The sequence below is a fragment of the Notothenia rossii genome (genome assembly GCF_949606895.1).
Source record: "Notothenia rossii genome assembly, chromosome: 1".
Lineage (NCBI taxonomy): Eukaryota > Metazoa > Chordata > Actinopteri > Perciformes > Nototheniidae > Notothenia > Notothenia rossii.
Window position 1 is genome coordinate 7,907,956 of NC_136912.1, and position 25,126 is coordinate 7,933,081.

The 25,126-nt window shown below is 39.4% G+C and overlaps 2 protein-coding genes across 3 annotated transcripts; both read left to right on the forward strand.

The window, feature by feature from the left end:
• On the forward strand, positions 1 to 15,288 carry LOC307045437 (uncharacterized protein). Its single transcript, XM_079691121.1, has 4 exons — positions 1 to 200; positions 2,902 to 4,535; positions 8,058 to 8,118; positions 13,097 to 15,288. Exons 2-4 carry the CDS (start codon positions 2,910 to 2,912, stop codon positions 14,734 to 14,736), a joined length of 3,327 nt encoding a protein of 1,108 aa, XP_079547247.1. The 5' UTR covers positions 1 to 200; positions 2,902 to 2,909; the 3' UTR covers positions 14,737 to 15,288.
• Positions 7,455 to 23,875, forward strand: LOC307043131 (E3 ubiquitin-protein ligase TRIM21-like). Of its 2 annotated transcripts, none has more exons than XM_079687386.1 (2): positions 7,455 to 7,850; positions 21,720 to 23,875. In XM_079687386.1, exon 2 carries the CDS (start codon positions 21,728 to 21,730, stop codon positions 23,354 to 23,356), a length of 1,629 nt encoding a protein of 542 aa, XP_079543512.1. In that variant the 5' UTR covers positions 7,455 to 7,850; positions 21,720 to 21,727; the 3' UTR covers positions 23,357 to 23,875. The 2 variants fall into 2 exon arrangements, with proteins under 2 accessions (XP_079543512.1, XP_079543511.1); XM_079687385.1 differs by lacking the exon at positions 7,455 to 7,850 and adding an exon at positions 17,886 to 18,031 and having other exon boundaries at positions 21,720 to 23,874.
• The last annotated feature ends 1,251 nt before the right edge of the window (positions 23,876 to 25,126 follow it).

Consider the following 25,126-nt stretch of genomic DNA (forward strand, 5'->3'; position numbering starts at 1 on the left):
ACACAACCAGCTACAGTGAGAGGAGGAGCTACAGAGGAAAGAGGAGAGCTTACACGTCACACTCAGGAAACGAAAGTTAAGTTAGTCAGAGAGGCAGCCACACTGCGGTCGAGACTAGTCTCTGTTTCTGTCTAAAGAAAATACAAACTGAGTTCATCAGGTCTTTCTCAACAACACAGCAGAGTCTCTGTCAAACACTGGTGAGTACATCTGATTATATTTACACTGTCAACTAAATATGATATAAGTATGGTGTTGTTTGTCTTCATGCCTACGGTTCAGCCCTCTGGATTTAACTAACTTGTTACTGATTATCTGCGGTTAGGAGTTTATCCTCATTCCTGGTTTCCTGACATTATTAATGTTTATTGATTACTTCCTACATACTGCTTATTTTATGCCCCTAATATGGGTAAAATATAAGACAAAGGAAACAGACGATGTTAGCTTGCTTCAAGTCTTATGTATTATGCCCGCCAACAACATGGTACACATAGCACGCTGTATAATACAGAACATGGATTCTTGATATAAAACAACCACTAACAATGCGCGTACTGCAAACATACATCCAATTTAACACACAAGATGTCACTTTTTAAATGCACAGTACAAACATACATATCCAAATTAACACCCAAACTCCCCTTCTTGGAGCTAAACAGTATATCATAGCTAGCTGCGCTAGCATAGCTAACGGCGCTCGCAAAGCTAGCATACACAGCTACAACAATTACAGAACCTAGAGAAACACTCCAAAAATACCTCTAACAACTATCACTATTCACATTAATATTATACACAGTCAGTCTACATATATAACGTTTCTCAAGGATGAACTCACCTAATATGGGGAAAATATAAGACAAAGGAAACAAAGACGATGTTAGCTTGCTTCAAGTCTTATGTATTATGCACCCGCGGCAAGCAACACGCGCCCTCTGCTGGACAGACCCGGAAGGTCATCAACCATGACTTATATCTATTACACTTACTCTTTTTTGTATAGCTGTGTCATATTAAAAGCTCACCACCAAAGAACTAGTTGGAGGTTTAAAATGTGAGGCAACTAGGTGTGTCACAAAGTAATGAGAGCTTTGTTATCAGTGTTATTCTTGAACATAAATTGGTCTACACTAGGGCTAAGGTTGTTATCAATATTATATCATCATCTGGATATGAGACTAGATTGTCAGATCTTTCTGAAGTAGTCAAACGGAATGAGTCATTTCCTGGTTTAAAAGGCTGCATTACAGCAAAGTGATGTAACGTTCTTAAACTTCCAGACATTTCCATATTTGCTTTTTTTCCTGATTATCCATCAAAAATGTTATTGTGTAAAAATGTTTTGCACAAATAGCCAATCTACAATATTGTTAGAGGTGTTGGGGGAAATGTGTTGTGATGTTTTATATTCTCCATATCACCCAGCCGTAGTCTAAACAACAGGATTTCTGCAGGTCTCCCTTGAAAAAGAGATCGTTGATCTCAATGGGATTTGACATGGTTAAATAAAGGCTACAACATTAGGATGTACTCATTGCTGCTTTGCCATGGTATCCATCTTGAACCTATTATGTCTTGAATGTTGACGGCCCGTACACACGGCAGCGTCGCATGCTTCAACGGAGATGCTACCCATTCACTTTCAATGGGGTGACGTCACGCTTTGCCGAAGTGAAGTGTAGAAGTGTATTTTAAATATGTTCTTCTTCCACACGACAGGTATTAATATGGCTGCTGCAAACTAGTGTTGCTACAAAAGTATAAATTAGGCTTCCTAATAAGACAACTCAGATCTGAAGCTACACAGGAATCTGCTGCCAAAGTGCAATAAAAAAGACAAAATTAATAGAATCAAACCCATTTTTTGTTGCATTTTATTAGAGTATAAAAATAAATGCCTTTAAAATAGGATGCAAGCAACACTAGTTTCTTAACCTGAATTGATAATAGACTATAATCAATTTAAACAGAACAGATCTTAATGTTTGCATTCTTATACCATTTTGTATAATAATTATAATGAATAAGTTCAAACAAAGTAAAACTTACAGCTGATTAATAACGGTACCTAACTTGAGTTTTTATTATATCAAAAACCTGTTGAAATGCTAATGTTATTTTTACTGTCCCCCAAAAGCGCGTCGGCAGCCTCCAGGAATGCTTCTTTCACAACTTCGCCGTCTTTGAAAGACTTCATGTGTTTCGGAAAAACGTGACTAACACGATAAGGTCCTCTGGTAGCAGCCTTGCTCTTGTTGTTGGGCCTGGTGGAAATGGACTGCTGTGCATTTAGCTGTCTTTTCAGGCCCCTCCCCTTTTCGGAGCGTAGGGCAGAATTAGGAGGGAATTCCGTCTCGTAGCTTGTGTGCACTGTTTTGAAATGCCGCTCCTAAATGGCCCTTCTTCGATAAAGCCATGCTCGCATTGCAGATGAGACAGATGGACTTTGAATTGGAATTGATACCAAAATAATCATCCTCCCACTCGGAGTGAAAATTATATATTTTGGGCTTTTTTGCTTCAGCCAAAATTGCGGTCTTGTGTGTGTGTGCGGGCTGTCACTCCTTTTGCCACGGACAACGTCAGCAAAATAGTGCCCACTGCCCACCAGCTACGCCCCGACACATCGGGTCGAAAATTATGTTATAGGACATTAACGATAAAACAGAATATTGTTGTTCTATTTTTAGACACATCTCGCGATCGACTGGAAATCTCCCCGCGATCGACCGGTTGGGCACCCCTGCCGTAACGGTTGCTCAAGCTTGGCTTAGTGAAAGTAGAAACAAGTTCAACATATATTAAATTGTAAATGACTCTGGCCAAAATCAATCCCAATTCTCTCTTTTTCTGTAACTGTATTATAAAGACATTGTTCTTCCTTCCACACTACAGGTATAGATATGGCTGCTGCAAACTATGTACCATCTGAAGATCAGTTTCTCTGCTCAATCTGTCTGGATGTGTTCACTGATCCAGTCACTATACCATGTGGACACAACTTCTGCAAAACCTGCATCACTGAACACTGGGATAGGAGTGACAGGTACCAGTGTCCCATGTGTAAAAAAGAGTTCAACACAAGACCTGAGCTGCACGTTAACACTTTGTTCTCTGAGATGGCTGCACACTTCAGACAGTCGGCTCAACAGAAAGCCAGCAGCAGCAGCAGCAGCTCAGAGCAACAAGTCTTCAAACCAGGAGAAGTTCCCTGTGACGTCTGCACTGAAACCAAACTGAAGGCCCTGAAGTCCTGCCTGGTGTGTCTGACCTCCTACTGTGAGACTCACCTGGAGCCTCATCTGACAGCTTCAAGTCTGAAAAGACATCAGCTGATCGACCCTGTGGAGAACCTGGAAGACAGGATGTGTCTGAAGCACGATAAACCTCTGGAGCTGTTCTGTAAGACCGACCAGACATGTGTCTGCATGCTCTGCCATTTTTCAGACCACAAGATGCATGATGTGGTTCCTCTGAAAGAAGGATATGTAGGGGAGAAGGCTGAACTTGAGACAGAAATTCATCAGATGATCCAGAAGAGACAACTGAAGATTGAGGAGATCAAACACTCAGTGGACCTCAGTAAGGAAGAAGCAGACAGAGAGATAGCAGAAGGTGTTCAGGTCTTCACTGCTCTGAAGGAGTCTGTTGAGAGAGGCCAGGCCAATCTCATCAACACGATCAAAGAGAAGCAGAAAACTACAGAAAACCAGGCAGAAGATTTCATCAAAGAGCTGGAACAGGAAATCTCTGAGCTGCAGAAGAGAAGATCTGAGGTGGAGCAGGTCACACACTCTGAAGACCACCTCCATCTTCTCCAAAGATTCATGTCCCTTAAAGTTGCTCCACCCACCAAGGACTGGACCGAGGTCAGCATCCATTCATCACATGAGGGAACTGTGGTGAGAGCTGTGGTTCAGCTGGAGGAGACTTTCAGTAAAGAGATGAAGAAGCTGATTGAAGCTGAGCTGAAGAGGATCCAGAGGTACGCAGTGGATGTGACTCTTGATCCTGATACAGCAAATCCATATCTCATTCTGTCTGATGATGGAAAACAAGTGAGTCATGGTGATTTAAAGAAGAATCTCCCAGACAACCCAGAGAGATTTTCCGATTGTATTTGTGTTTTAGGAAAGCAGAGTTTCTCTTCAGGCAGATTTTACTTTGAGGTTCAAGTTAAAGAAAAGACTGGGTGGACTTTAGGAGTGGCCAGAGAGTCGATCAACAGGAAGGGAGATATCTCACTGGGCCCTCATTGGGGTAACTGGACTATATGGCTGAGAAATGGAAATGAGTACAAAGCTCTTGCTGGCCCTTCAGTCCTTCTCTCTCTGAAGTCTCAGCCTCAGAAGGTGGGGGTGTTTGTGGATTATGAGGAGGGTCTGGTCTCCTTTTATGACGTAGATGCTGCAGCTCTTATCTACTCCTTTACTGGCTGCTCCTTCACTGAGAAACTCTACCCATACTTCAGTCCCTTTAATAATGATGATGGTGAAAACTCTTCACCTCTGATCATCTCTCCCGTCAGAGTAAACTAATCACTTCTCCTATATTGATTTTTTTTCCATTCAAGGTAATAAACAAACATATTTAGAGTCAAAACTATATAACTTCCATCTTATTTTCTACAGAATCTGTTTATTCTGGCAAATCGATTTACACAAGTCAACATTGTAAATTGCTGCATTAATCTTTGTGGAGAATATCTATTTAAACATCTGATGAAGCAACAAACATTATGTTTTACTTCCAGAAGGAATCACTGTTCCTGAAACCATGAAATATATTCCCTTCAGTGTGACAAAATTGTTTTCTATTTGTTGTGCAGCCAAAAAAATGCTTACTTTTCTAATGTAACGGGGCCTTTATTAGGTATAAGGGATATTACATGCTTTTAGTGTCTACAGAATAGAGTATTCAATTGGTATCAGCATAAAAGGTTGGACTACATTTGTAGAATAAATGCCAGCAACATTTTCTACTTTGTGTAAAAGGTGGTTTGGTTAATTACTGGTAACTTGAATCAAAGACATCTGTGAATATGTGTTTGTAAAATAAAAAAACCTGTAAAATAAACTTTTTGTTGAACAACAGACCTGAGTGAGCAGTGACTTGAGCATCCAACACTAAACAGATTAGTCTGGTTTAAACGTTAAGTTGTATTTCATGATACATTAATTTAGTTTTAATGAATCCAGCTCAGGAATGATGGACTCTGCCACTACCTATGAACACTACTATATACAGAGAGGAAGTCACTGCATTTAATTAATAATTATCTATCTTTGACAACTACAAATAGTATGAAAAATGCAGTTTCATTGAATTTAAATCTCCTTGTTTATAATTATTTGACCTCGACTCTATCGAGGGATGGGTGAAATGGCTAAAATCAACTATAGCCATTATAGGTCATTTCATCCCCATAAGTATAAGGGGTTTAACGATACCAACAACTCAAGGTATGATAATATAAGGATAACAAGTCAATGATATTTGTCAAGATTAGAAAAATAGATTAAGATCCTTCATAAATGTATGAATCTGATGCATCAGCTTTTGTATTCGTATGAAATTAGTTTAATAGTTAACTTGAAAGGCGTCCATTTCCCTTATTTGAGTTTATTTCTTAAAAAAACTAAACTCAAATGAAGTTCCCTGCCATTTTAAATGTAGAGTTAACTCACAATGAGGTCCTCTTGTGAGAAATCTAATCAGTTCCCAGTTTTATTTTGTACATCCAGATCAAACTAATGCTAAATAATACACCAGTCCTGCAATAAATATAATGGGCATCGATGAGGATAGATAACAGGAAAAGGTCAAAAGTAGTCACATATCTAAAATGATCTTATTTGACATTACATTGTATATTACTATTATTAAAATACTAGATTGATATTGCCTGGGTGAAAAAGGTAAAAAATCTCTGTCTCCAAGAAACTAAATTGTTCTGGTTAAAGGGGACCTATCATGCAAAATGCACTTTTTGATGTCTTTTATACATAAATATGCGTGTCGGGGAACTCACGCAGCGTCAAAAAATAAAACCCTGATCCATGATATGGCGTTTCATCACGGCAGTATTTTAGACAGTAGCTGCCGGGTCCCGCATGAGCTCAGCCCCCTCCTTTTTTTGTTGCTGTTGCTTTTCTTAAAGCTTTATAGCCAAAATCAGCACTTTTGAAACAGGAAGTGAAATAGAGGGATATGAGGCATGGCTAGAATGGGTGATCTGTTTGGTATTTAGATAAAAACTAAAAAGTGCGTATTTAGAGAGTCTGAAAAAAAGTGCATATTTAGAGAGTCTTAAAAAACACATAAAAAGTGAAAGATTTAGCAATGTTCAACTTACATTTTTCATTTCATTTCAAACCTTTATTTAACGAGATTGGTCCCATTGAGATCATAGATCTCTTTTTCAAGGGAGACCTGCAGCATATAGGTTCCACATGAAACATAAAACAATAAAGGACATCATACATTATATTTACAGGATACATTTACATAGTTATAGACATTTACAAGTGCCCATAGTATCAATGAGCATTTCATTTAGCCTAGCTTTAAAAACATGCAGAGGAAGGAGATTGCTCAGTTTCAATTCTTGCTGAAGATTGTTCCAAGCAAGTGGAGCTGCGCACATAAAAGCTGTCTTACCTACAGTAAGACAGTCCTTGCTCTTGGCACATCTAACAATACTACATCATGTGATCTCAGACAATAGCTGCTTGCATCTCTCTGTGTTATCAGAGAGCAGATATAATACGGGAGTTTACCCAACAAAGCTTTATAAATAAACATGTACCAATGACTGAGCCTCTTTACAGTAAGTGATGGCAAACCTGCCTTGGTATACAGTGTACAGTGATGAGTAAGTGCTTTACAATCAGACAAATCTCAGTGTGCTGTGATAGGCGGCATCTAACTTGATCAGGCAATAGGCAGGTGCATTCATATACAACCAATCACCATAGTCCAGCACAGAAAGAATGATTGGTTTGTAAGTACAGTAAAACATAAATAATTGTAATTCTGAATGTTTCTTGAGATCTGACAGCCTTCCTCTTCTACACTTCTATATGTCATCACACAGAACGACCACTAGATGGATCACAAGACTGAGATATGATGAGACAAAGGTTACTTCTTACTCAAAAGGCAAACAATTACATGAGTCAACAAACCTTCAAGTGAGGATAATCACTTATACAAGGACATGAAATATAAACAACCTAAGAGAAATCTCAAGAAAGAGACCCCAGCTAATCTTTGCCAGTTTATCAACAAAGTTTGAGAGTTTATTTCTTTAATAAAATCCTTTAAATAAAGTTCCCTGCACTTTTAGAAGTAGAATTAACTCACAAAGTGATCCCCTTTTTATAAACACAGTTTTATTACATACATCTAGATACAAATTCATGCTAAATAATACACCAGTCCTGCCACAGATATGGTATCAATGAGGAGAGGTTCCAATGAAATAAACTGTTCTGGTTAAAGTATAGCTGAGACAGTTTCAACATAATAAAGAAAAACCTTTTCACATATCTCACTCTCTCCACTGTTAGCACCAACTTTGCTCCATTTTAACCTGAAGAGTCGCTGGTATTTCCCAACACCTGTGTGAATCAGAGAGAGGGAACACAACCAGCTACAGTGAGAGGAGGAGCTACAGTGGAAAGAGGAGAGCTTACACGTCACACTCAGGAAACGAAAGTTAAGTTAGTCAGAGAGGCAGCCACACTGCGGTCGAGACTAGTCTCTGTTTCTGTCTAAAGAAAATACAAACTGAGTTCATCAGATCTTTCTCAACAACACAGCAGAGTCTCTGTCAAACACTGGTGAGTACAGCTGATTATATTTACACTTCCAACTAAATATGATATAAGCATGTTGTTGTTTGTCCTCAGGCCTACGGTTCAGCCCTCTGGATTTAACTAACCTGTAACTGATTATCTGCGGTTTGGAGTTTATCCTCATTCCTGGTTTCCTGACATTATTAATGTTTACTGATTACTTCCTACATACTGCTTACTCTTTTTTGTTAGGTGTGTCATATTAAAAGCTCACCACCAAAGAACCAGTTTGAGGTTTTAAATGTGAAGCAAGGTGTGTCACAAAGTACTGAGAGCTTTGTTATCAGTGTTGTTCTTTACTATAAGTTGGTCTACACTAGGGCTAAGGTTGATATCAATATTATATCATCATCTGGATATGAGACTAGATATAGTATCAGATCATTCTGAAGTAGTACAATTGCATAACTGTTAGGGGTGTAACGGTTCACAAACATTTCGGTTCGGTACGTACCTCGGTTTTTAGGTCACGGTTCGGTACGTTTTCGGTACAGCAGAAAAAATGATCACAAAACATAAAATATATATATATTTTTTTGAATTATTATTAAACTGATACTAATGTATTCACTCAAATAAATACAAAATATAATAAAATAAACATTAAGGTGCAGCATTTCGATGAACTGAAATAATCTGTATTTGAACTGTACTGTACTAGTACCTAAGCAGCCAGTTTGACATTATGACTTGCTTGTCATTGTATTTTCATGTTCAAATGTACTTGTCAAATTTGCCGAAAGGGCAGATCTGCTGGCACTAACAATGTCTCCTGCTGTGGAGAACACCCTCTCTAGGGACAGAGGTAGCAGATACAGCCAGGTAGCGCTTTGCTAACATGGCAACATAAGGATATTTGGCGTTTGTAATAGCTTTGGCTCGGTCTGAACTTTTTGCGAGTGGTGGAGGCTTAAATGTTAGTGGGAGTTGGGTTTGCACTTCTGTCTTTTTTCTTTTGGTACCGCCGCCACCGTTGATATTCACGTTCGGGTGATGCCTTTTCAAATGAGTGTGCAAGTTTGATGTATTGCCAGCCGCGTAACCAATTTTAGTTGAACAATGCCGACAAACAGCTTTGGTTCGGTCCACCTGTCTTTGTCCGTTATCCTTGTACGTAACTGCGAAACCAAAATGTTCCCAAACCGGAGACTTCAATGATGCTGGAGGATTTTCGAGCTCAACTTTATCTGCGTTCGCCATTTCGACAATTCCTCAAATTACTGACTAAATTTGAACGCATCCCTGTGACCAGGGGCCTCATTTATAAAGGGATATACGCTCAAAAAATGGCATACGCCAGTTTCTACGCAATGTTTGTGATTTATAAAATACTAACTTGACGGGAAAACGTGCGGTCCTCCACGCAAACTCTAACCCATGCGTACGCACTAAGCACAAAAACGGGAGAGACGAGAAACTGCGACACTGTTGGCAGAAGGAATAATGGAGAGAAATATGTGGAAATAATACCATAAATAAAATGTTACCTCTCATTTATATAAAGAATTCATTTTCAAACATTGATCAAAGCCAATCTTAAAATGAGTTAACAAATGCCTGTTTGAGACTCCTCAGTGCACACAAAAACATAACTTGGAGAAATAAATAAATACGGATATGTTATTTAAAACCACCTCGAATATGTTGTGTTAATGTTATGAAATGTTTTCTCATAAATGATGCGGTAAGCAGGAGGACAGAATTACATCTAAACTGAAGCCGTTTTGCATTTCTATAGGTTGTAGATACGAGCATGGTTTTATATCATGTTTAATCGTGTTTTATGCCGTTTGCCAAGTCGCTCGTAAAACACAGGAGGTATGGAAACTAAGAGCACCATATGTGGTAAATTGTACAGCTAATATAACACAACACATTAGTTGTATTTCCTTTAACTGTTGGATATAGAGTTGCTGCGGAGGGGGGGGGGGGGGGGGGGGGTTGAGATGCACAGGCTGCAGTGGAGACGCTACGCACAGCTGATCGACAGCTGGGCCACAAACCACCAAATACAAAAACATAATTTGGATGCAGTCGTCATGACTCCACTCCGGAGGGATTCCCCGATCATTTCTTACAGTTTCTCATCAAGGGGGGGGGTCTCCTGTCCCCGGTACAAACACACTGCCTGAGGAAGTCTATGTGTATTTTTTTCGTCATTAACCTTTTTCGGACCACTTATTTATTTATTTTGGTGACGATCCGACCTCCATGCTGCTACTCTGGTTCAAACTGCATCCAACAAACAATATGATTTATCTCGACCTCCCCAAAATAACCTAAATCTGACACGATGTGAGATGCTTTTTTTTAGCTGTTCTGTCGTCATTTCTTGCGATCTTCTCCATGCAGTCAGTCAAAATGAATGAATGAAAGGGCGTTTCTTTGACTATTTATAGGCAAATATGGGCGTTACGTGAAGCCTGCAAAAGCTGCAACGCATTTCAATTTTTTTTTAGACATTTTCCGATTCACCAAACATTTCGTACCGGCGAGGAAAGTGCGTATGGCACTTCCTACGCCGGTTTCCCTTTATAAATCACAATCGACTCAAAATGAGGTGCAGCTTTTGCGGGCTTTTCGGACGTGTAATTAGCTAAAGCTTTGTTGTTTATTGATATCAGACAATGATACTACAGATTATTCAATTATTAATTAAATATTTCGTTTTGTTATTGCATTCATTTGTATAGTACTGTATCATGTCTGTATCATCTTTTGTTTCATTTGTATTTTCTTTGGTTTTACACGCTCGAAAAAAATAAATAAACTAGAGGTAACATTTTATTTATGGTATTATTCCCACATATTTCTCTCCAATCTTCCTTCTGCCAACGGTGTCGCAGATTCTCGTCTCTCCCGTTTTTGTGCTTAGTGCGTACTAGGGCTGAATGATTAATCGATTTTAAATCGAAATCGTGATTTTAAATGATGCGATTATCAAATTGCAAAGCCTGCGATTTTTTATAACATTTTTTTTTTTTAACATTTTTTTTCTTTTTTTCTTGTGTGTCAGTCATCCACACCAATCAGAAGTGCTGTGCTCCACATGTACCAGCCATTGTTAACCAATCAGAAGTGGCCCATTATAGAAGGTGATAGACAGATCAGCATTTCCGTTTACGGCCATCAAGCACTGGAATACTCTTCCAGTTGAACTTAAAACCTGTACTGATATTAACTTGTTTTCTTATGGTGCAAAAAAAATGATATTAAGCAACCAGTCATGCCAACATTAATTACGCTGTAATCTGATTTTTTTTTTTATTTGAACTGTATTGTCATACTATATCTTAGATATTTTATTTAAAGGTGGGGTAGGTAAGTTTGAGAATCCGGCTCGAGTGGGCTAGAATTGGAAAATACACAACCGGAAAAAATCTGCCACTTCCTCACAGAGCCCCTCCTCCAACACACACGACATGACCAATGAGGGCACGAGATAAGTTTGTGCACAGATGGAAGGCTGACAGGCAGGTAGGCCATCCAGTTATTTTAGCCGGGCCAGCTCAGATGATTGGTCGTGCTTTTTACAGTACTATGGCTTCCACAGATGACATTTGTTTATGGATTTTTTGTCAAAGCACTTCAGATATTCATTGCTATCGGGATGTTAAGAGCATTCCATGGAATATAACAAAAAGTGTATCTCGAGCCGGTTTCTCAAACTTACCTACCCCACCTTTAAGTGTATTTGAGTGTACTAAGTATTATGTTCGTAACCTGTATTTAAATCAGGCTTTATAATTATTTGAGTGACCGAGATCATGTAAGTGTATTTCCAGTGTACTATGTATTAATTTATTGAGCTGTACTTAAATCAGGTTTTAAAATTGTATGACTGATAGAGATCATGCAATGTTATTATTTGTTTATTGATTGTCATGAACCTGCCTGAGGACCACATATGGAAATTAGCCATTAGCTATAAACTGGCATATTACATCTCTTCTCTTTGCTGAGATTAATGTTTTTGTATGCATGGTCCTTCTATAAATAAATAAATACAAATATGACAGATTGATCCAATCACCTGCCAAGTATTTTTGAAATACTTTTCCAAATGGCTTCCAATGGAGCTTTCCTAGATGGTTTGGTGAAACAAAGCATCCGAGTCAGGTCAGTAATGCTCCATCACATGTTTTACATCTATTACAGGGTGTATCTGAAACTGAAGCTTGACTTTAAAGCAACCCAACGGAAGTTTAATGTAAGTTTAGTTATTTCACTGGTAGCTCGGGCTGCGGGGGTGCTAGAGACGGGAGCACGTTGATGCGACCTTCCTAGCCGGAGTTATGGCCGCATTTTACAATAAACTTCCGTTGGGTCGCTTAAAAACAAATATCGCAAATCGAATCGCAATCGCAATATTTGTCAGAGAACTCGCAATTAGATTTTTTCCCAAAATCGTGCAGCCCTACTGCGTACGCATTGGTTAGAGTTTGCGTGGAGGACCGCACATTTTCCCGTCAAGTTAGTATTTTATAAATCGCAAACATTGCGTAGAAACTGGCGTAAGCCATTTTTTTTTTGCGTATATCCCTTTATAAATGAGGCCCCAGCTCTCATAGTATGCCTCTCGTCCAATGAAATGACTTGGTCGCTCTATGACGCGTTGAACCCAATGTGAGCAAATTACACTGAATTCTGCGACGCAGCACCTGAGATTACTTCCAAAATGTTGTTCACGTTCTCAGTTTTTTACGTTTAACGTTATATTCGTTCGGTACACTTCGGTACACACGTGTACCGAACCGAAGGGCCCATATAGAATAATTTTGGTACGTATACCGTTACACCCCTAATAACTGTAATTTCCTGGTTTTAAAGGCTGCATTACAGTAAAGTGATGGAACTTTCTTAAACTACCAAACTGTTCAAACCCTTTGCTTTTTCTGATTATCCATCAAAAATGTTACTATTTTGTGCCCAAATAGTCAATCTACAATATCTTTAGAGATGTTGGGTGAAACATTTTTGTGATGTTTTATATTCTCCATATCGCCCAGCCGTAGTCTAAACAACAGTAAAAGGAAACATTCATTACTGTTTTGCCATGTTGGCTATCTTAAACTTATTTTGTCTTGAATGTTAACGGTTGCTCAAGCTTGGCTTAGTGCAAGTCAAAACAGCATATATTAAACTGTAATGACTCTGGCCATTATCAATCCCACGTCTATCTTTTTCTGTTATTGTATTATAAATTAAATGTACCTCCTTCCACACTACAGGTGTAGATATGGCTGCAGCAAACTATCTGCAAGCTGAAGATCGGTTTCTCTGCTCCATCTGTCTGGATGTGTTCACTGATCCAGTCACAACATCATGTGGACACAACTTCTGCAAGAACTGCATCACTGAACACTGGGATAAAAGTCACCAGTACCAGTGTCCCATGTGTAAAGAGGCTTTTAACACAAGACCAGATTTGAGAGTCAACACTTTGTTCTCTGAGATGGTCGCTCAGTTCAGACAGTCGGCTCAACAGAAAGCCAGCAGCAGCAGCAGCTCAGAGCAACAAGTCTTCAAACCAGGAGAAGTTCCCTGTGACGTCTGCACTGAAACCAAACTGAAGGCCCTGAAGTCCTGCCTGGTGTGTCTGACCTCCTACTGTGAGACTCACCTGGAGCCTCATCTGACAAAGTCAGGCCTGAAAAGACATCAGCTGATCGACCCTGTGGAGAACCTGGAAGACAGGATGTGTCCGAAGCACGATAAACCTCTGGAGCTGTTCTGTAAGACCGACCAGACATGTGTCTGTATGCTCTGCCATGTTTCAGACCACAAGATGCATGATGTGGTTCCTCTGAAAGAAGGATATGAAGGGGAGAAGGCAGAGCTTGAGACAGAAATCCAGCAGATGATCCAGAAGAGACAACTGAAGATTGAGGAGATCAAACACTCAGTGGACCTCAGCAAGGAAGAAGCAGACAGAGAGATAGCAGAAGGAGTTCAGGTCTTCACTGCTCTGAAGGAGTCTGTTGAGAGAGGCCAGGCCAATCTCATCAACACGATCAAAGAGAAGCAGAAAACTACTGAAAACCAGGCGGAAGATTTCGTCAAAGAGCTGGAACAGGAAATCTCTGAGTTGCAGAAGAGAAGCTCTGAGGTGGAGCAGGTCACACACTCTGAAGACCACCTCCATCTTCTCCAAAGATTCATGTCCCTTAAAGTTGCTCCACCCACCAAGGACTGGACCGAGGTCAGCATCCATTCATCACATGAGGGAACTGTGGTGAGAGCTGTGGTTCAGCTGGAGGAGACTTTCAGTAAAGAGATGAAGAAGCTGCTTGAAGCTGAGCTGAAGAGGGTCCAGAGGTACGCAGTGGATGTGACTCTTGATCCTAATACAGCACATACTCAACTAATCCTGTCTGATGATGGAAAACAAATGAGGTTTGGTGATGTAAAGAAGAATCTCCCAGATAACCCAGAGAGATTTTCTGATCGTCCTTGTGTTTTAGGAAAGCAGAGTTTCTCTTCAGGCAGATTTTACTTTGAGGTTCAAGTTAAAGAAAAGACTGGGTGGACTTTAGGAGTGGTCAGAGAGTCGATCAACAGGAAGGGAGATATCATACCGACCCCTAAAGATGGTTACTGGATGATATGGCTGAGAAATGGAAATGAGTACAAAGCTCTAGATGATCCTCTAGTCCTTCTCTCTCTGAAGTCTCAGCCTCAGAAGGTGGGGGTGTTTGTGGATTATGAGGAGGGTCTGGTCTCCTTTTATGACGTAGATGCTGCAGCTCTTATCTACTCCTTCACTGGCTGCTCCTTCACTGAGAAACTCTACCCATTCTTACATCCCTGTGATAAGGATGGTGGTAAAAACTCTGCACCTCTGATCATCTCCCCTGTCAGAGTAAACTAATCACTTATCCTATATTGATTTATTTCCATTCAAGGTAATAAACAAATATATTTAGTATCAAAACTGTATAGCTTCCATCTTATTTTCTACAGAATCTGTTTACTCTGGCAAATTGATTTACACAAGTCAACATTGTAAATTGCTGCATTAATCTTTTTGGAGAATATCTATTCAAACATCTGATGAAGCAACAAACATTATGTTTTACTTCCAGAAGGAATCACTGTTTCTGAAACCATGAAATATATTCCCTTCAGTGTGACAAAATTGTTTTCTATTTGTTGTGCAGCCAAAAAAATGCTTACTTTTCTAATGTAACGGGGCCTTTACTAGGTATAAGGGATATTACATGCTTTTAGTGTCTACAGAATAGAGTATTCAATTGGTATCAGCATAAAAGGTTGGACTACATTTCTAGAATAAATGCCAGCAACATGTTCTACTTTGTGTAAAAGGTGGTTTGGTTAATTACTGGTAACTTGAATTGAAGACATTTGTGAATATGTTTGTGAAATAAAAAAACCTGTAAAATAAACTTTTTGTTGAACAACAGACCTGAGTGAGCAGTGACTTCAGCATCCAACACTAAACAGATTAGTCTGGTTTAAACGTTAAGTTGTATTTCATGATACATTAATTTAGTTTGAATGAATCCAGCTCAGGAATGATGGACTCTGCCACTACCTATGAACACTACTATATACAGAGAGGAAGTCACTGCATTTAATTAATAATTATCTATCTTTGACAACTATAAATAGTATGAAAAATGCAGTTTCATTTAATTAAAATCTCCTTGTTTATAATTATTTGACCTCAGCTCTATCGAGGGATGGGTGAGATGGCTAAAATCAACTATACCCATTATAGGTCATTTCATCCCCATAAGTATAAGGGGTTTAACAATACCAACAACTCAAGGTATGATAATATAAGGATAACAAGTCAATGATATTTGTCAAGAATAGAAAAATAAATTAATATCCTTCATAAATATATGAAATCAGCTTTTGTATTCATATGAAATTAGTTTAATATTTTAACTTGAAACGGCATCCATTTTCCTTATTTGAGTTTATTTCTTAAAAAAACTAAACTCAAATGAAGTTCCCTGCCATTTTAAATGTAGAATTAACTCACAATGAGGTCCTCTTGTGAGAAATCTAATCAGTTCCCAGTTTTATTTTGTACATCCAGATCAAACTAATGCTAAATAATACACCAGTCCTGCAATAAATATAATGGGCATCAATGAGGATAGATAACAGGAAAAGGTCAAAAGTAGTCACATATCTAAAATGATCTTATTTGACATTACATTGTATATTACTATTATTAAAATACTAGATTGATATTGCCTGGGTGAAAAAGGTAAAAAATCTCTGTCTCCAAGAAACTAAATTGTTCTGGTTAAAGGGGACCTATCATGCAAAATGCACTTTTTGATGTCTTTTATACATAAATATGCGTGTCGGGGAACTCACGCAGCGTCAAAAAATAAAACCCTGATCCATGATATGGCGTTTCATCACGGCAGTATTTTAGACAGTAGCTGCCGGGTCCCGCATGAGCTCAGCCCCCTCCTTTTTTTGTTGCTGTTGCTTTTCTTAAAGCTTTATAGCCAAAATCAGCACTTTTGAAACAGGAAGTGAAATAGAGGGATATGACGCATGGCTAGAATGGGTGATCTGTTTGGTATTTTGATAAAAACTAAAAAGTGCGTATTTAGAGAGTCTGAAAAAAAGTGCGTATTTAGAGAGTCTGAAAAAACACATAAAAAGTGAAAGATTTAGCAATGTTCAACTTACATTTTTCATTTCATTTCAAACCTTTATTTAACGAGATTGGTCCCATTGAGATCATAGATCTCTTTTTCAAGGGAGACCTGCAGCATATAGGTTCCACATGAAACATAAAACAATAAAGGACATCATACATTATATTTACAGGATACATTTACATAGTTATAGACATTTACAAGTGCCCATAGTATCAATGAGCATTTCATTTAGCCTAGCTTTAAAAACATGCAGAGGAAGGAGATTGCTCAGTTTCAATTCTTGCTGAAGATTGTTCCAAGCAAGTGGAGCTGCGCACATAAAAGCTGTCTTACCTACAGTAAGACAGTCCTTGCTCTTGGCACATCTAACAATACTACATCATGTGATCTCAGACAATAGCTGCTTGCAACTCTCTGTGTTATCAGAGAGCAGATATAATACGGGAGTTTACCCAACAAAGCTTTATAAATAAACATTTACCAATGACTGAGCCTCTTTACAGTAAGTGATGGCAAACCTGCCTTGGTATACAGTGTACAGTGATGAGTAAGTGCTTTACAATCAGAAAAATCTCAGTGTGCCGTGAAAGGCGGCATCTAACTTGATCAGGCAATAGGCAGGTGCATTCATATACAACCAATCACCATAGTCCAGCACAGAAAGAATGATTGGTTTGTAAGTACAGTAAAACATAAATAATTGTAATTCTGAATGTTTCTTGAGATCTGACAGCCTTCCTCTTCTACACTTCTATATGTCATCACACAGAACGACCACTAGATGGATCACAAGACTGAGATATGATGAGACAAAGGTTACTTCTTACTCAAAAGGCAAACAATTACATGAGTCAACAAACCTTCAAGTGAGGATAATCACTTATACAAGGACATGAAATATAAACAACCTAAGAGAAATCTCAACAGAGACCCCAGCTAATCTTTGCCAGTTTATCAACAAAGTTTGAGAGTTTATTTCTTTAATAAAATCCTTTAAATAAAGTTCCCTGCACTTTTAGAAGTAGAATTAACTCACAAAGTGATCCCCTTTTTATAAACACAGTTTTATTACACACCTCTAGATACAAATTCATGCTAAATAATACACCAGTCCTGCCACAGATATGGTATCAATGAGGAGAGGTTCCAATGAAATAAACTGTTCTGGTTAAAGTATAGCTGAGACAGTTTCAACATAATAAAGAAAAACATTTTCACATATCTCACTCTCTCCACTGTTAGCACCAACTTTGCTCCATTTTAACCTGAAGAGTCGCTGGTATTTCCCAACACCTGTGTGAATCAGAGGGAGGGAACACAACCAGCTGCAGTGAGAGGAGGAGCTACAGTGGAAAGAGGAGAGCTTACACGTCACACTCAGGAAACGAAAGTTAAGTTAGTCAGAGAGGCAGCCACACTGCAGTCGAGACTAGTCTCTGTTTCTGTCTAAAGAAAATACAAACTGAGTTCATCAGATCTTTCTCAACAACACAGAAGAGTCTCTGTCAAACACTGGTGAGTACAGATGATCATATTTACACTGTCAACTAAATATGATATAAGTATGGTGTTGTTTGTCCTCAGGCCTACGGTTCAGCCCTCTGGATTTAACTAACTTGTTACTGATTATCTGCGGTTATGAGTCTATCCTCATTCCTGGTTTCCTGCCATTATTACTGTTTACTGATTACTTCCTACATCCTGCTTACTCTTTTTTGTTAGGTGTGTCGTATCAAAAGCTCACCACCAAAGAACCAGTTTGAGGTTTAAAATGTGAGGCAGCTAGGTGTGTCACAAAGTACTGAGAGCTTTGTTATCAGTGTTATTTTTTAATATAAGTCGGTCTACACTAAGGCTAATGTTTATCAATATTATATCATCATCTGGATATGAGACTAGATATAGTGTTTTTCAAAGTGGGGGGGCGCGAGAGACCAGGAGGAAAAATGGTTATTTAAAAAAATCATAAAAGGGATTGATTCGAAAATAATATGATACAGTACAATTACGTCTGGGTCTCTGTTTCATTCAAGCTCGGCTCTGTGTGTGTGTGGAACGAGCCATTGTGTGTGCGTGCGTGAGCAAGAGAGAGCGCACCGGTACCGGAGATCGTTGTTGTTAGCTTCTGGTGCTAGCGAGCTACGCTAACGGATATTAGGAGCTTTTTCAACAACAAGGTGGAGGAGAGTCCTCTCCGGTCAGACTGAGAGGCTCAGTGAACTAAAGGACATTAGAGGTTTCTCAATACTCTAATTTCCCCTCCTCAACTCCTTTCCTCGACTCCTATCCTCGAGACTTGGTGCCGCCCACATGAGATGCGAGCGGAGGACTGAGGAGGGGAACCGAGGAGAGAGGAGGGGAAGCAGCAGACGGTTAGAGAAATGAGAACTCCTCTCCTCTGAGCGGTCATTTTAAAGAGCCGTCCATTAATGATGACAGGAGGCACAGCAGCCCTCTGTCTGATGGACAGATGTGTTCATGACCACTTATTTATTTACTTTGATTCATTCACAGTGCGGTATAATGAGACAATAACAGGCTACAGATGCGGACATATACACACATATATTTATATAAATATATACAATTTCAGAATCAAGCAAGTATGAGAGCACTCATAATAACGTAACACAATCAGAGACTGGATATATCCCCCCCTCTCTCTCTGGTTGCTGAAATGGGGAATTGAAATTACGGGCCAAAAGTTGTATTTACAAGTATTTAAAGTAAGCATAGGATACCAAACCAACTGAGACCCGTCTGTCCGCCGCATCTACGCACTGTACCACACACACACCTACACACTGTACCACACACACACATCTACACACTGTACCACACACACACACCTACACACTGTACCACACACACACCTACACACTGTACCACACACACACATCTACACACTGTACCACACACACACACCTACACACTGTACCACACACACACACACACACACCTACACACTGTACCACACACACACCTACACACTGTACCACACACACACACCTACACACTGTACCACACACACACACCTACACACTGTACCACACACACACCTACACACTGTACCACACACACACCTACACACTGTAACACACCTACACACTGTACCACACACACACACCTACACACTGTACCACACACACACACCTACACACTGTACCACACACACACACACACCTACACACTGTACCACACACACACCTACACACTGTACCACACACACACACCTAAACACTGTACCACACACACACCTACACACTGTACCACACACACACACCTAAACACTGTACCACACACACACCTACACACTGTACCCTACACACTGTACCACACACACACACACACCTACACACTGTACCACGCACACACCTACACACTGTACCACACACACACACACCTACACACTGTACCACACACACACCTACACACTGTACCAAACACACACACCTACACACTGTACCACGCACACACCTACACACTGTACCACACACACACACCTACTCACTGTACCACACACACCTACAGCTCCTAAAGCATAATCAGGCTACAGCCGTTGTGTATTTTATTATGTGAAGCACTAAATGGTCTTAGAAAGATATCGACTCTTTGTTTGTAGATATCTACTAAACTAAAGCAAATAAAGAGAGTAGGCCTGTTATACTGAGTGATATATATTTTACACACTGCTCTGCTTTCTGCACGGACCTCACAGCTGTTCTCACTGTAAACATCGCGTGCCGTTCAAGCGGTTACTAAAATAATATCCAGGGGATGCATGCAGAGCTGTCATTGGCTGAGATAAGTCCGGCCGTGCGTCACGCTTCCACCGTTCCCGGAAATGCATCCGTGGAGGACCCATCAGTGTCTCCTCGGTTAGACCTCCTCCAGAGAGCCTCCTCGATGCTCGATGCTCGGTCCTCGATGTGCATTTAGAGAAATGAGATGTCTTTCAACATGGCGCGCTGAAATCCATTTCCGGGTCACTACCGGAGGACCGAGGAGTCGAGGAGTCGAGGAGGGGAAATAGTTAACTTTAGTCGAAGTTATCTCAGTGGGTCTCAAACGTTTTGGTCACGATTAATGTAAACAATTATTTCTGAGGCACACGTTTATATGATCATTATAGTTATAGAAAAATAAGAGAATAAATTAAAAACAGGTATGAAATACTATATGACAGTAAAACAAGAATAAAGTTTGAAATTGTGATTTGTAAAATATCCATAAACAAAAAGTAAATCTGTTTACAGTTCTGTTTGAAAAGTGTTGAGAGTGCACCAGATTGATGCTTTTAACAATATTTAAAAGAAAATCCGTGAGCTGATTATCGAGCCTTCATTGTAACAGTCACACTGTGTGTTTGCGTGGGGATTGTTGCAGTAGAAAATTCCACTGTAGCGCCCGGTACCTTAATGGGAAACCCTAAATGTTTGAGCACCCTCTATGAAACGTCAAGCTACCCCACAGCACCCCCAAAATAAATCTCTGGCGCCGCCACTGATCCTGCAACCCCGTTTTGAAGAAATGTGCAAAACAGGCTCATTGCAGCCGCTAATGATCAGACACACTTTCTGCCAAATATCAGCGTTTTCTTTGCAAATTGGCAAAGTATTATAACTTATTGTTCTAGCAAAGGAATGATCACATTAATATTGATGTATTTTAATAAATATTAACTTGGTCCATTACGTGACTATTTGTGTTGGGGGAGGCCCGACTTTTTCTTTTCTCCAAAGGGGGGCATGACAGAAAAAGTTTGAGAACCACTGGACTAGATATAGTCTAAATATAGTAAAACTGCATGAGGGTAATTTCCTGGCTTTAAGGCTAAATTACACTTAATCATTAAAACCTCATTGCGAATTAACATTGATCAAAAATATCAGTGTAAATATTTTGTGCCCCAATAGTCAAGCCCACAATATGCGTTTAGTCAAAAATGTTGTGATGGGCAATATTCTCCATATCGCAAAGCCCTAGTCTAAACAACAGGATGTGGACATGCTGTATGTATTGCTGTATTGCCATGATAGCCATCTTAAACTTATTATCCTGACTTGAATGGTTAGCTTGAAGATCAGCACAAAGCATATACAATTTAAAGTTACTCTGTCTACTATCATTTCATGTATTAATCCCACTTCTTTCTTTTTCAACAAAAGAAGTGTTTTAAATATGTTCTTTTTCCATACGACAGGTATTAATATGGCTGCTGCAAACTATCTGACATCTGAAGATCAGTTCCTCTGCTCCATCTGTCTGGATGTGTTCACTGATCCAGTCAGCACATCATGTGGACACAACTTCTGTAAAGACTGCATCACTGAACACTGGGATAAAAGTGACAGGTGCCAGTGTCCCATGTGTAAAAAAGAGTTCAACACAAGACCTGAGCTGCAAGTCAACACTTTGTTCTCTGAGATGGTCACTCAGTTCAGACAGACGGCTCAACAGAAAGCCAGCAGCAGCAGCTCAGAGCAACAAGTCTTCAAACCAGGAGAAGTTCCCTGTGACGTCTGCACTGAAACCAAACTGAAGGCCCTGAAGTCCTGCCTGGTGTGTCTGACCTCCTACTGTGAGACTCACCTGGAGCCTCATCTGACAATGTCAGGTCTGAAAAGACATCAGCTGATCGACCCTGTGGAGAACCTGGAAGACAGGATGTGTCTGAAGCACGATAAACCTCTGGAGCTGTTCTGTAAGACCGACCAGACATGTGTCTGTATGCTCTGCACTGTTTTAGACCACAAGATGCATGATGTGGTTCCTCTGAAAGAAGGATATGAAGGGGAGAAGGCAGAGCTTGAGACAGAAACTCAGCAGATGATCCAGAAGAGACAACTGAAGATTCAGGAGATCAAACACTCAGTGGACCTCAGTAAGGAAGAAGCAGACAGAGAGATAGCAGAAGGAGTTCAGGTCTTCACTGCTCTGAAGGAGTCTGTTGAGAGAGGCCAGGCCAATCTCATCAACACGATCAAAGAGAAGCAGAAAACTACAGAAAACCAGGCAGAAGATTTCATCAAAGAGCTGGAACAGGAAATCTCTGAGCTGAAGAAGAGAAGCTCTGAGGTGGAGCAGGTCACACACTCTGAAGACCACCTCCATCTTCTCCAAAGATTCATGTCCCTTAAAGTTGCTCCACCCACCAAGGACTGGACAGAGGTCAGCATCCATTCATCACATGAAGGAACTGTGGTGAGAGCTGTGGTTCAGCTGGAGGAGACTTTCAGTAAAGAGATGAAGAAGCAGCTTGATGCTGAGCTGAAGAGGGTCCAGAGGTACGCAGTGGATGTGACTCTTGATCCTGATACAGCACATACTCAACTAATCCTGTCTGGTGGTGGAAAAAAAGTGAGTCATGGTGATGTAAAGAAGAATCTCCAAAACAACCCAGAGAGATTTTCTTATCCACTTTGTGTTTTAGGAAAGCAGAGTTTCTCTTCAGGCAAATTTTACTTTGAGGTTCAAGTTAAAGGAAAGACCAGATGGGATCTAGGAGTGGCCAGAGAGTCGATCAACAGGAAGGGAGGAATCACACTGAGCCCTCAGAGGGGTAACTGGACTATATGGCTGAGAAATGTAAATGAGTACAAAGCTCTTGATGATCCTCCAGTCCTTCTCTCTCTGAAGTCTCAGCCTCAGAAGGTGGGGGTGTTTGTGGATTATGAGAAGGGTCTGGTCTCCTTTTATGACGTAGATGCTGCAGCTCTGATCTACTCCTTTACTGGCTGCTCCTTCACTGAGAAACTCTACTCACTCTTCAGTCCTGGTCCTAATGATGGTGGTCAAAACTCTGCACCTCTGATCATCTCTCCTGTCAGAGTAAACTAATCACTTATCCTATATTGATTTATTTCCATTCAAGGTAATAAACAAACATATTTAGTATCTGAACTATATAACTTCCATCTTGTTTTCTAGAGAATCTGTTTACTCTGGCAAATTGATTTACACAAGTCAACATTGTAAATTGCTGCATTAATCTTTGTGGAGAATATCTATTTAAACATCTGATGAAGCAACAAACATTATGTTTTACTTCCAGAAGGAATCACTGTTTCTGAAACCATGAAACATGTTCCCTTCAGTGTGACAAAATTGTTTTCTATTTGTTGTGCAGCCAAAAAAATGCTTACTTTTCTAATGTAACGGGGCCTTTATTAGGTGTAAGGGATATTACATGCTTTTAGTGTCTACAGAATAGAGTATTCAATTGGTATCAGCATAAAAAGTTGGACTACATTTCTAGAATAAATGCCAGCAACATTTTCTACTTTGTGTAAAAGGTTGTTTGGTTAATTACTGGTAACTTGAATCAAAGACATCTGTGAATATGTGTTTGTGAAATAAAAAAACCTGTAAAATAAACTTTTTGTTGAACGACAGACCTGAGTGAGCAGTGACTTGAGCATCCAACACTACACAGATTAGTCTGGTTTAAACGTTAAGTTGTATTTCATGATACATTAATTTAGTTTTAATGAATCTAGCTCAGGAATGATGGACTCTGCCACTACCTATGAACACTACTATATACAGAGAGGAAGTAACTGCATTTAATTAATAATTATCTATCTTTGACAACTACAAATAGTATGAAAAATGCAGTTTCATTGAATTTAAATCTCCTTGTTTATAATTATTTGACCTCAGCTCTATCGAGGGATGGGTGAGATGGCTCAAATCAACTATACCCATTATAGGTCATTTCATCCCCATAAGTATAAGGGGTTTAACAATACCAACAACTCAAGGTATGATAATATAAGGATAACAAGTCAATGATATTTGTCAAGATTAGAAAAATAAATTAAGATCCTTCATAAATATATGAAATCAGCTTTTGTATTCATATGAAATTAGTTTAATATTTTAACTTGAAACGGCATCCATTTTCCTTCTTTGAGTTTATTTCTTAAAAAAACTCAACTCAAATGAAGTTCCCTGCCATTTTAAATGTAGAGTTAACTCACAATGAGGTCCTCTTGTGAGAAATCTAATCAGTTCCCAGTTTTATTTTGTACATCCAGATCAAACTAATGCTAAATAATACACCAGTCCTGCAATAAATATAATGGGCATCAATGAGGATAGATAACAGGAAAAGGTCAAAAGTAGTCACATATCTAAAATGATCTTATTTGACATTACATTGTATATTACTATTATTAAAATACTAGATTGATATTGCCTGGGTGGAAAAGGTAAAAAATCTCTGTCTCCAAGAAACTAAATTGTTCTGGTTAAAGGGGACCTATCATGCAAAATGCACTTTTTGATGTCTTTTATACATAAATATGCGTGTCGGGGAACTCACGCAGCGTCAAAAAATAAAACCCTGATCCATGATATGGCGTTTCATCACGGCAGTATTTTAGACAGTAGCTGCCGGGTCCCGCATGAGCTCAGCCCCCTCCTTTTTTTGTTGCTGTTGCTTTTCTTAAAGCTTTATAGCCAAAATCAGCACTTTTGAAACAGGAAGTGAAATAGAGGGATATGAGGCATGGCTAGAATGGGTGATCTGTTTGGTATTTAGATAAAAACTAAAAAGTGCGTATTTAGAGAGTCTGAAAAAAAGTGCATATTTAGAGAGTCTTAAAA

What these genes read in the sequence shown, in the direction of transcription:
- LOC307045437 (XM_079691121.1), top strand. Translation starts at nt 2,910, where the DNA reads ATGGCTGCTGCAAACTATGTACCATCTGAAGATCAGTTTCTCTGCTCA. An exon ending in TGATCATCTCTCCCGTCAGA is followed by an intron (nt 4,536 to 8,057) that starts GTAAACTAATCA and finishes CTTTTTTGTTAG; the next exon opens with GTGTGTCATATTAAAAGCTC. An exon ending in GGTTTTAAATGTGAAGCAAG is followed by an intron (nt 8,119 to 13,096) that starts GTGTGTCACAAA and finishes TCCACACTACAG; the next exon opens with GTGTAGATATGGCTGCAGCA.
- LOC307043131 (XM_079687386.1), top strand. Translation starts at nt 21,728, where the DNA reads ATGGCTGCTGCAAACTATCTGACATCTGAAGATCAGTTCCTCTGCTCC.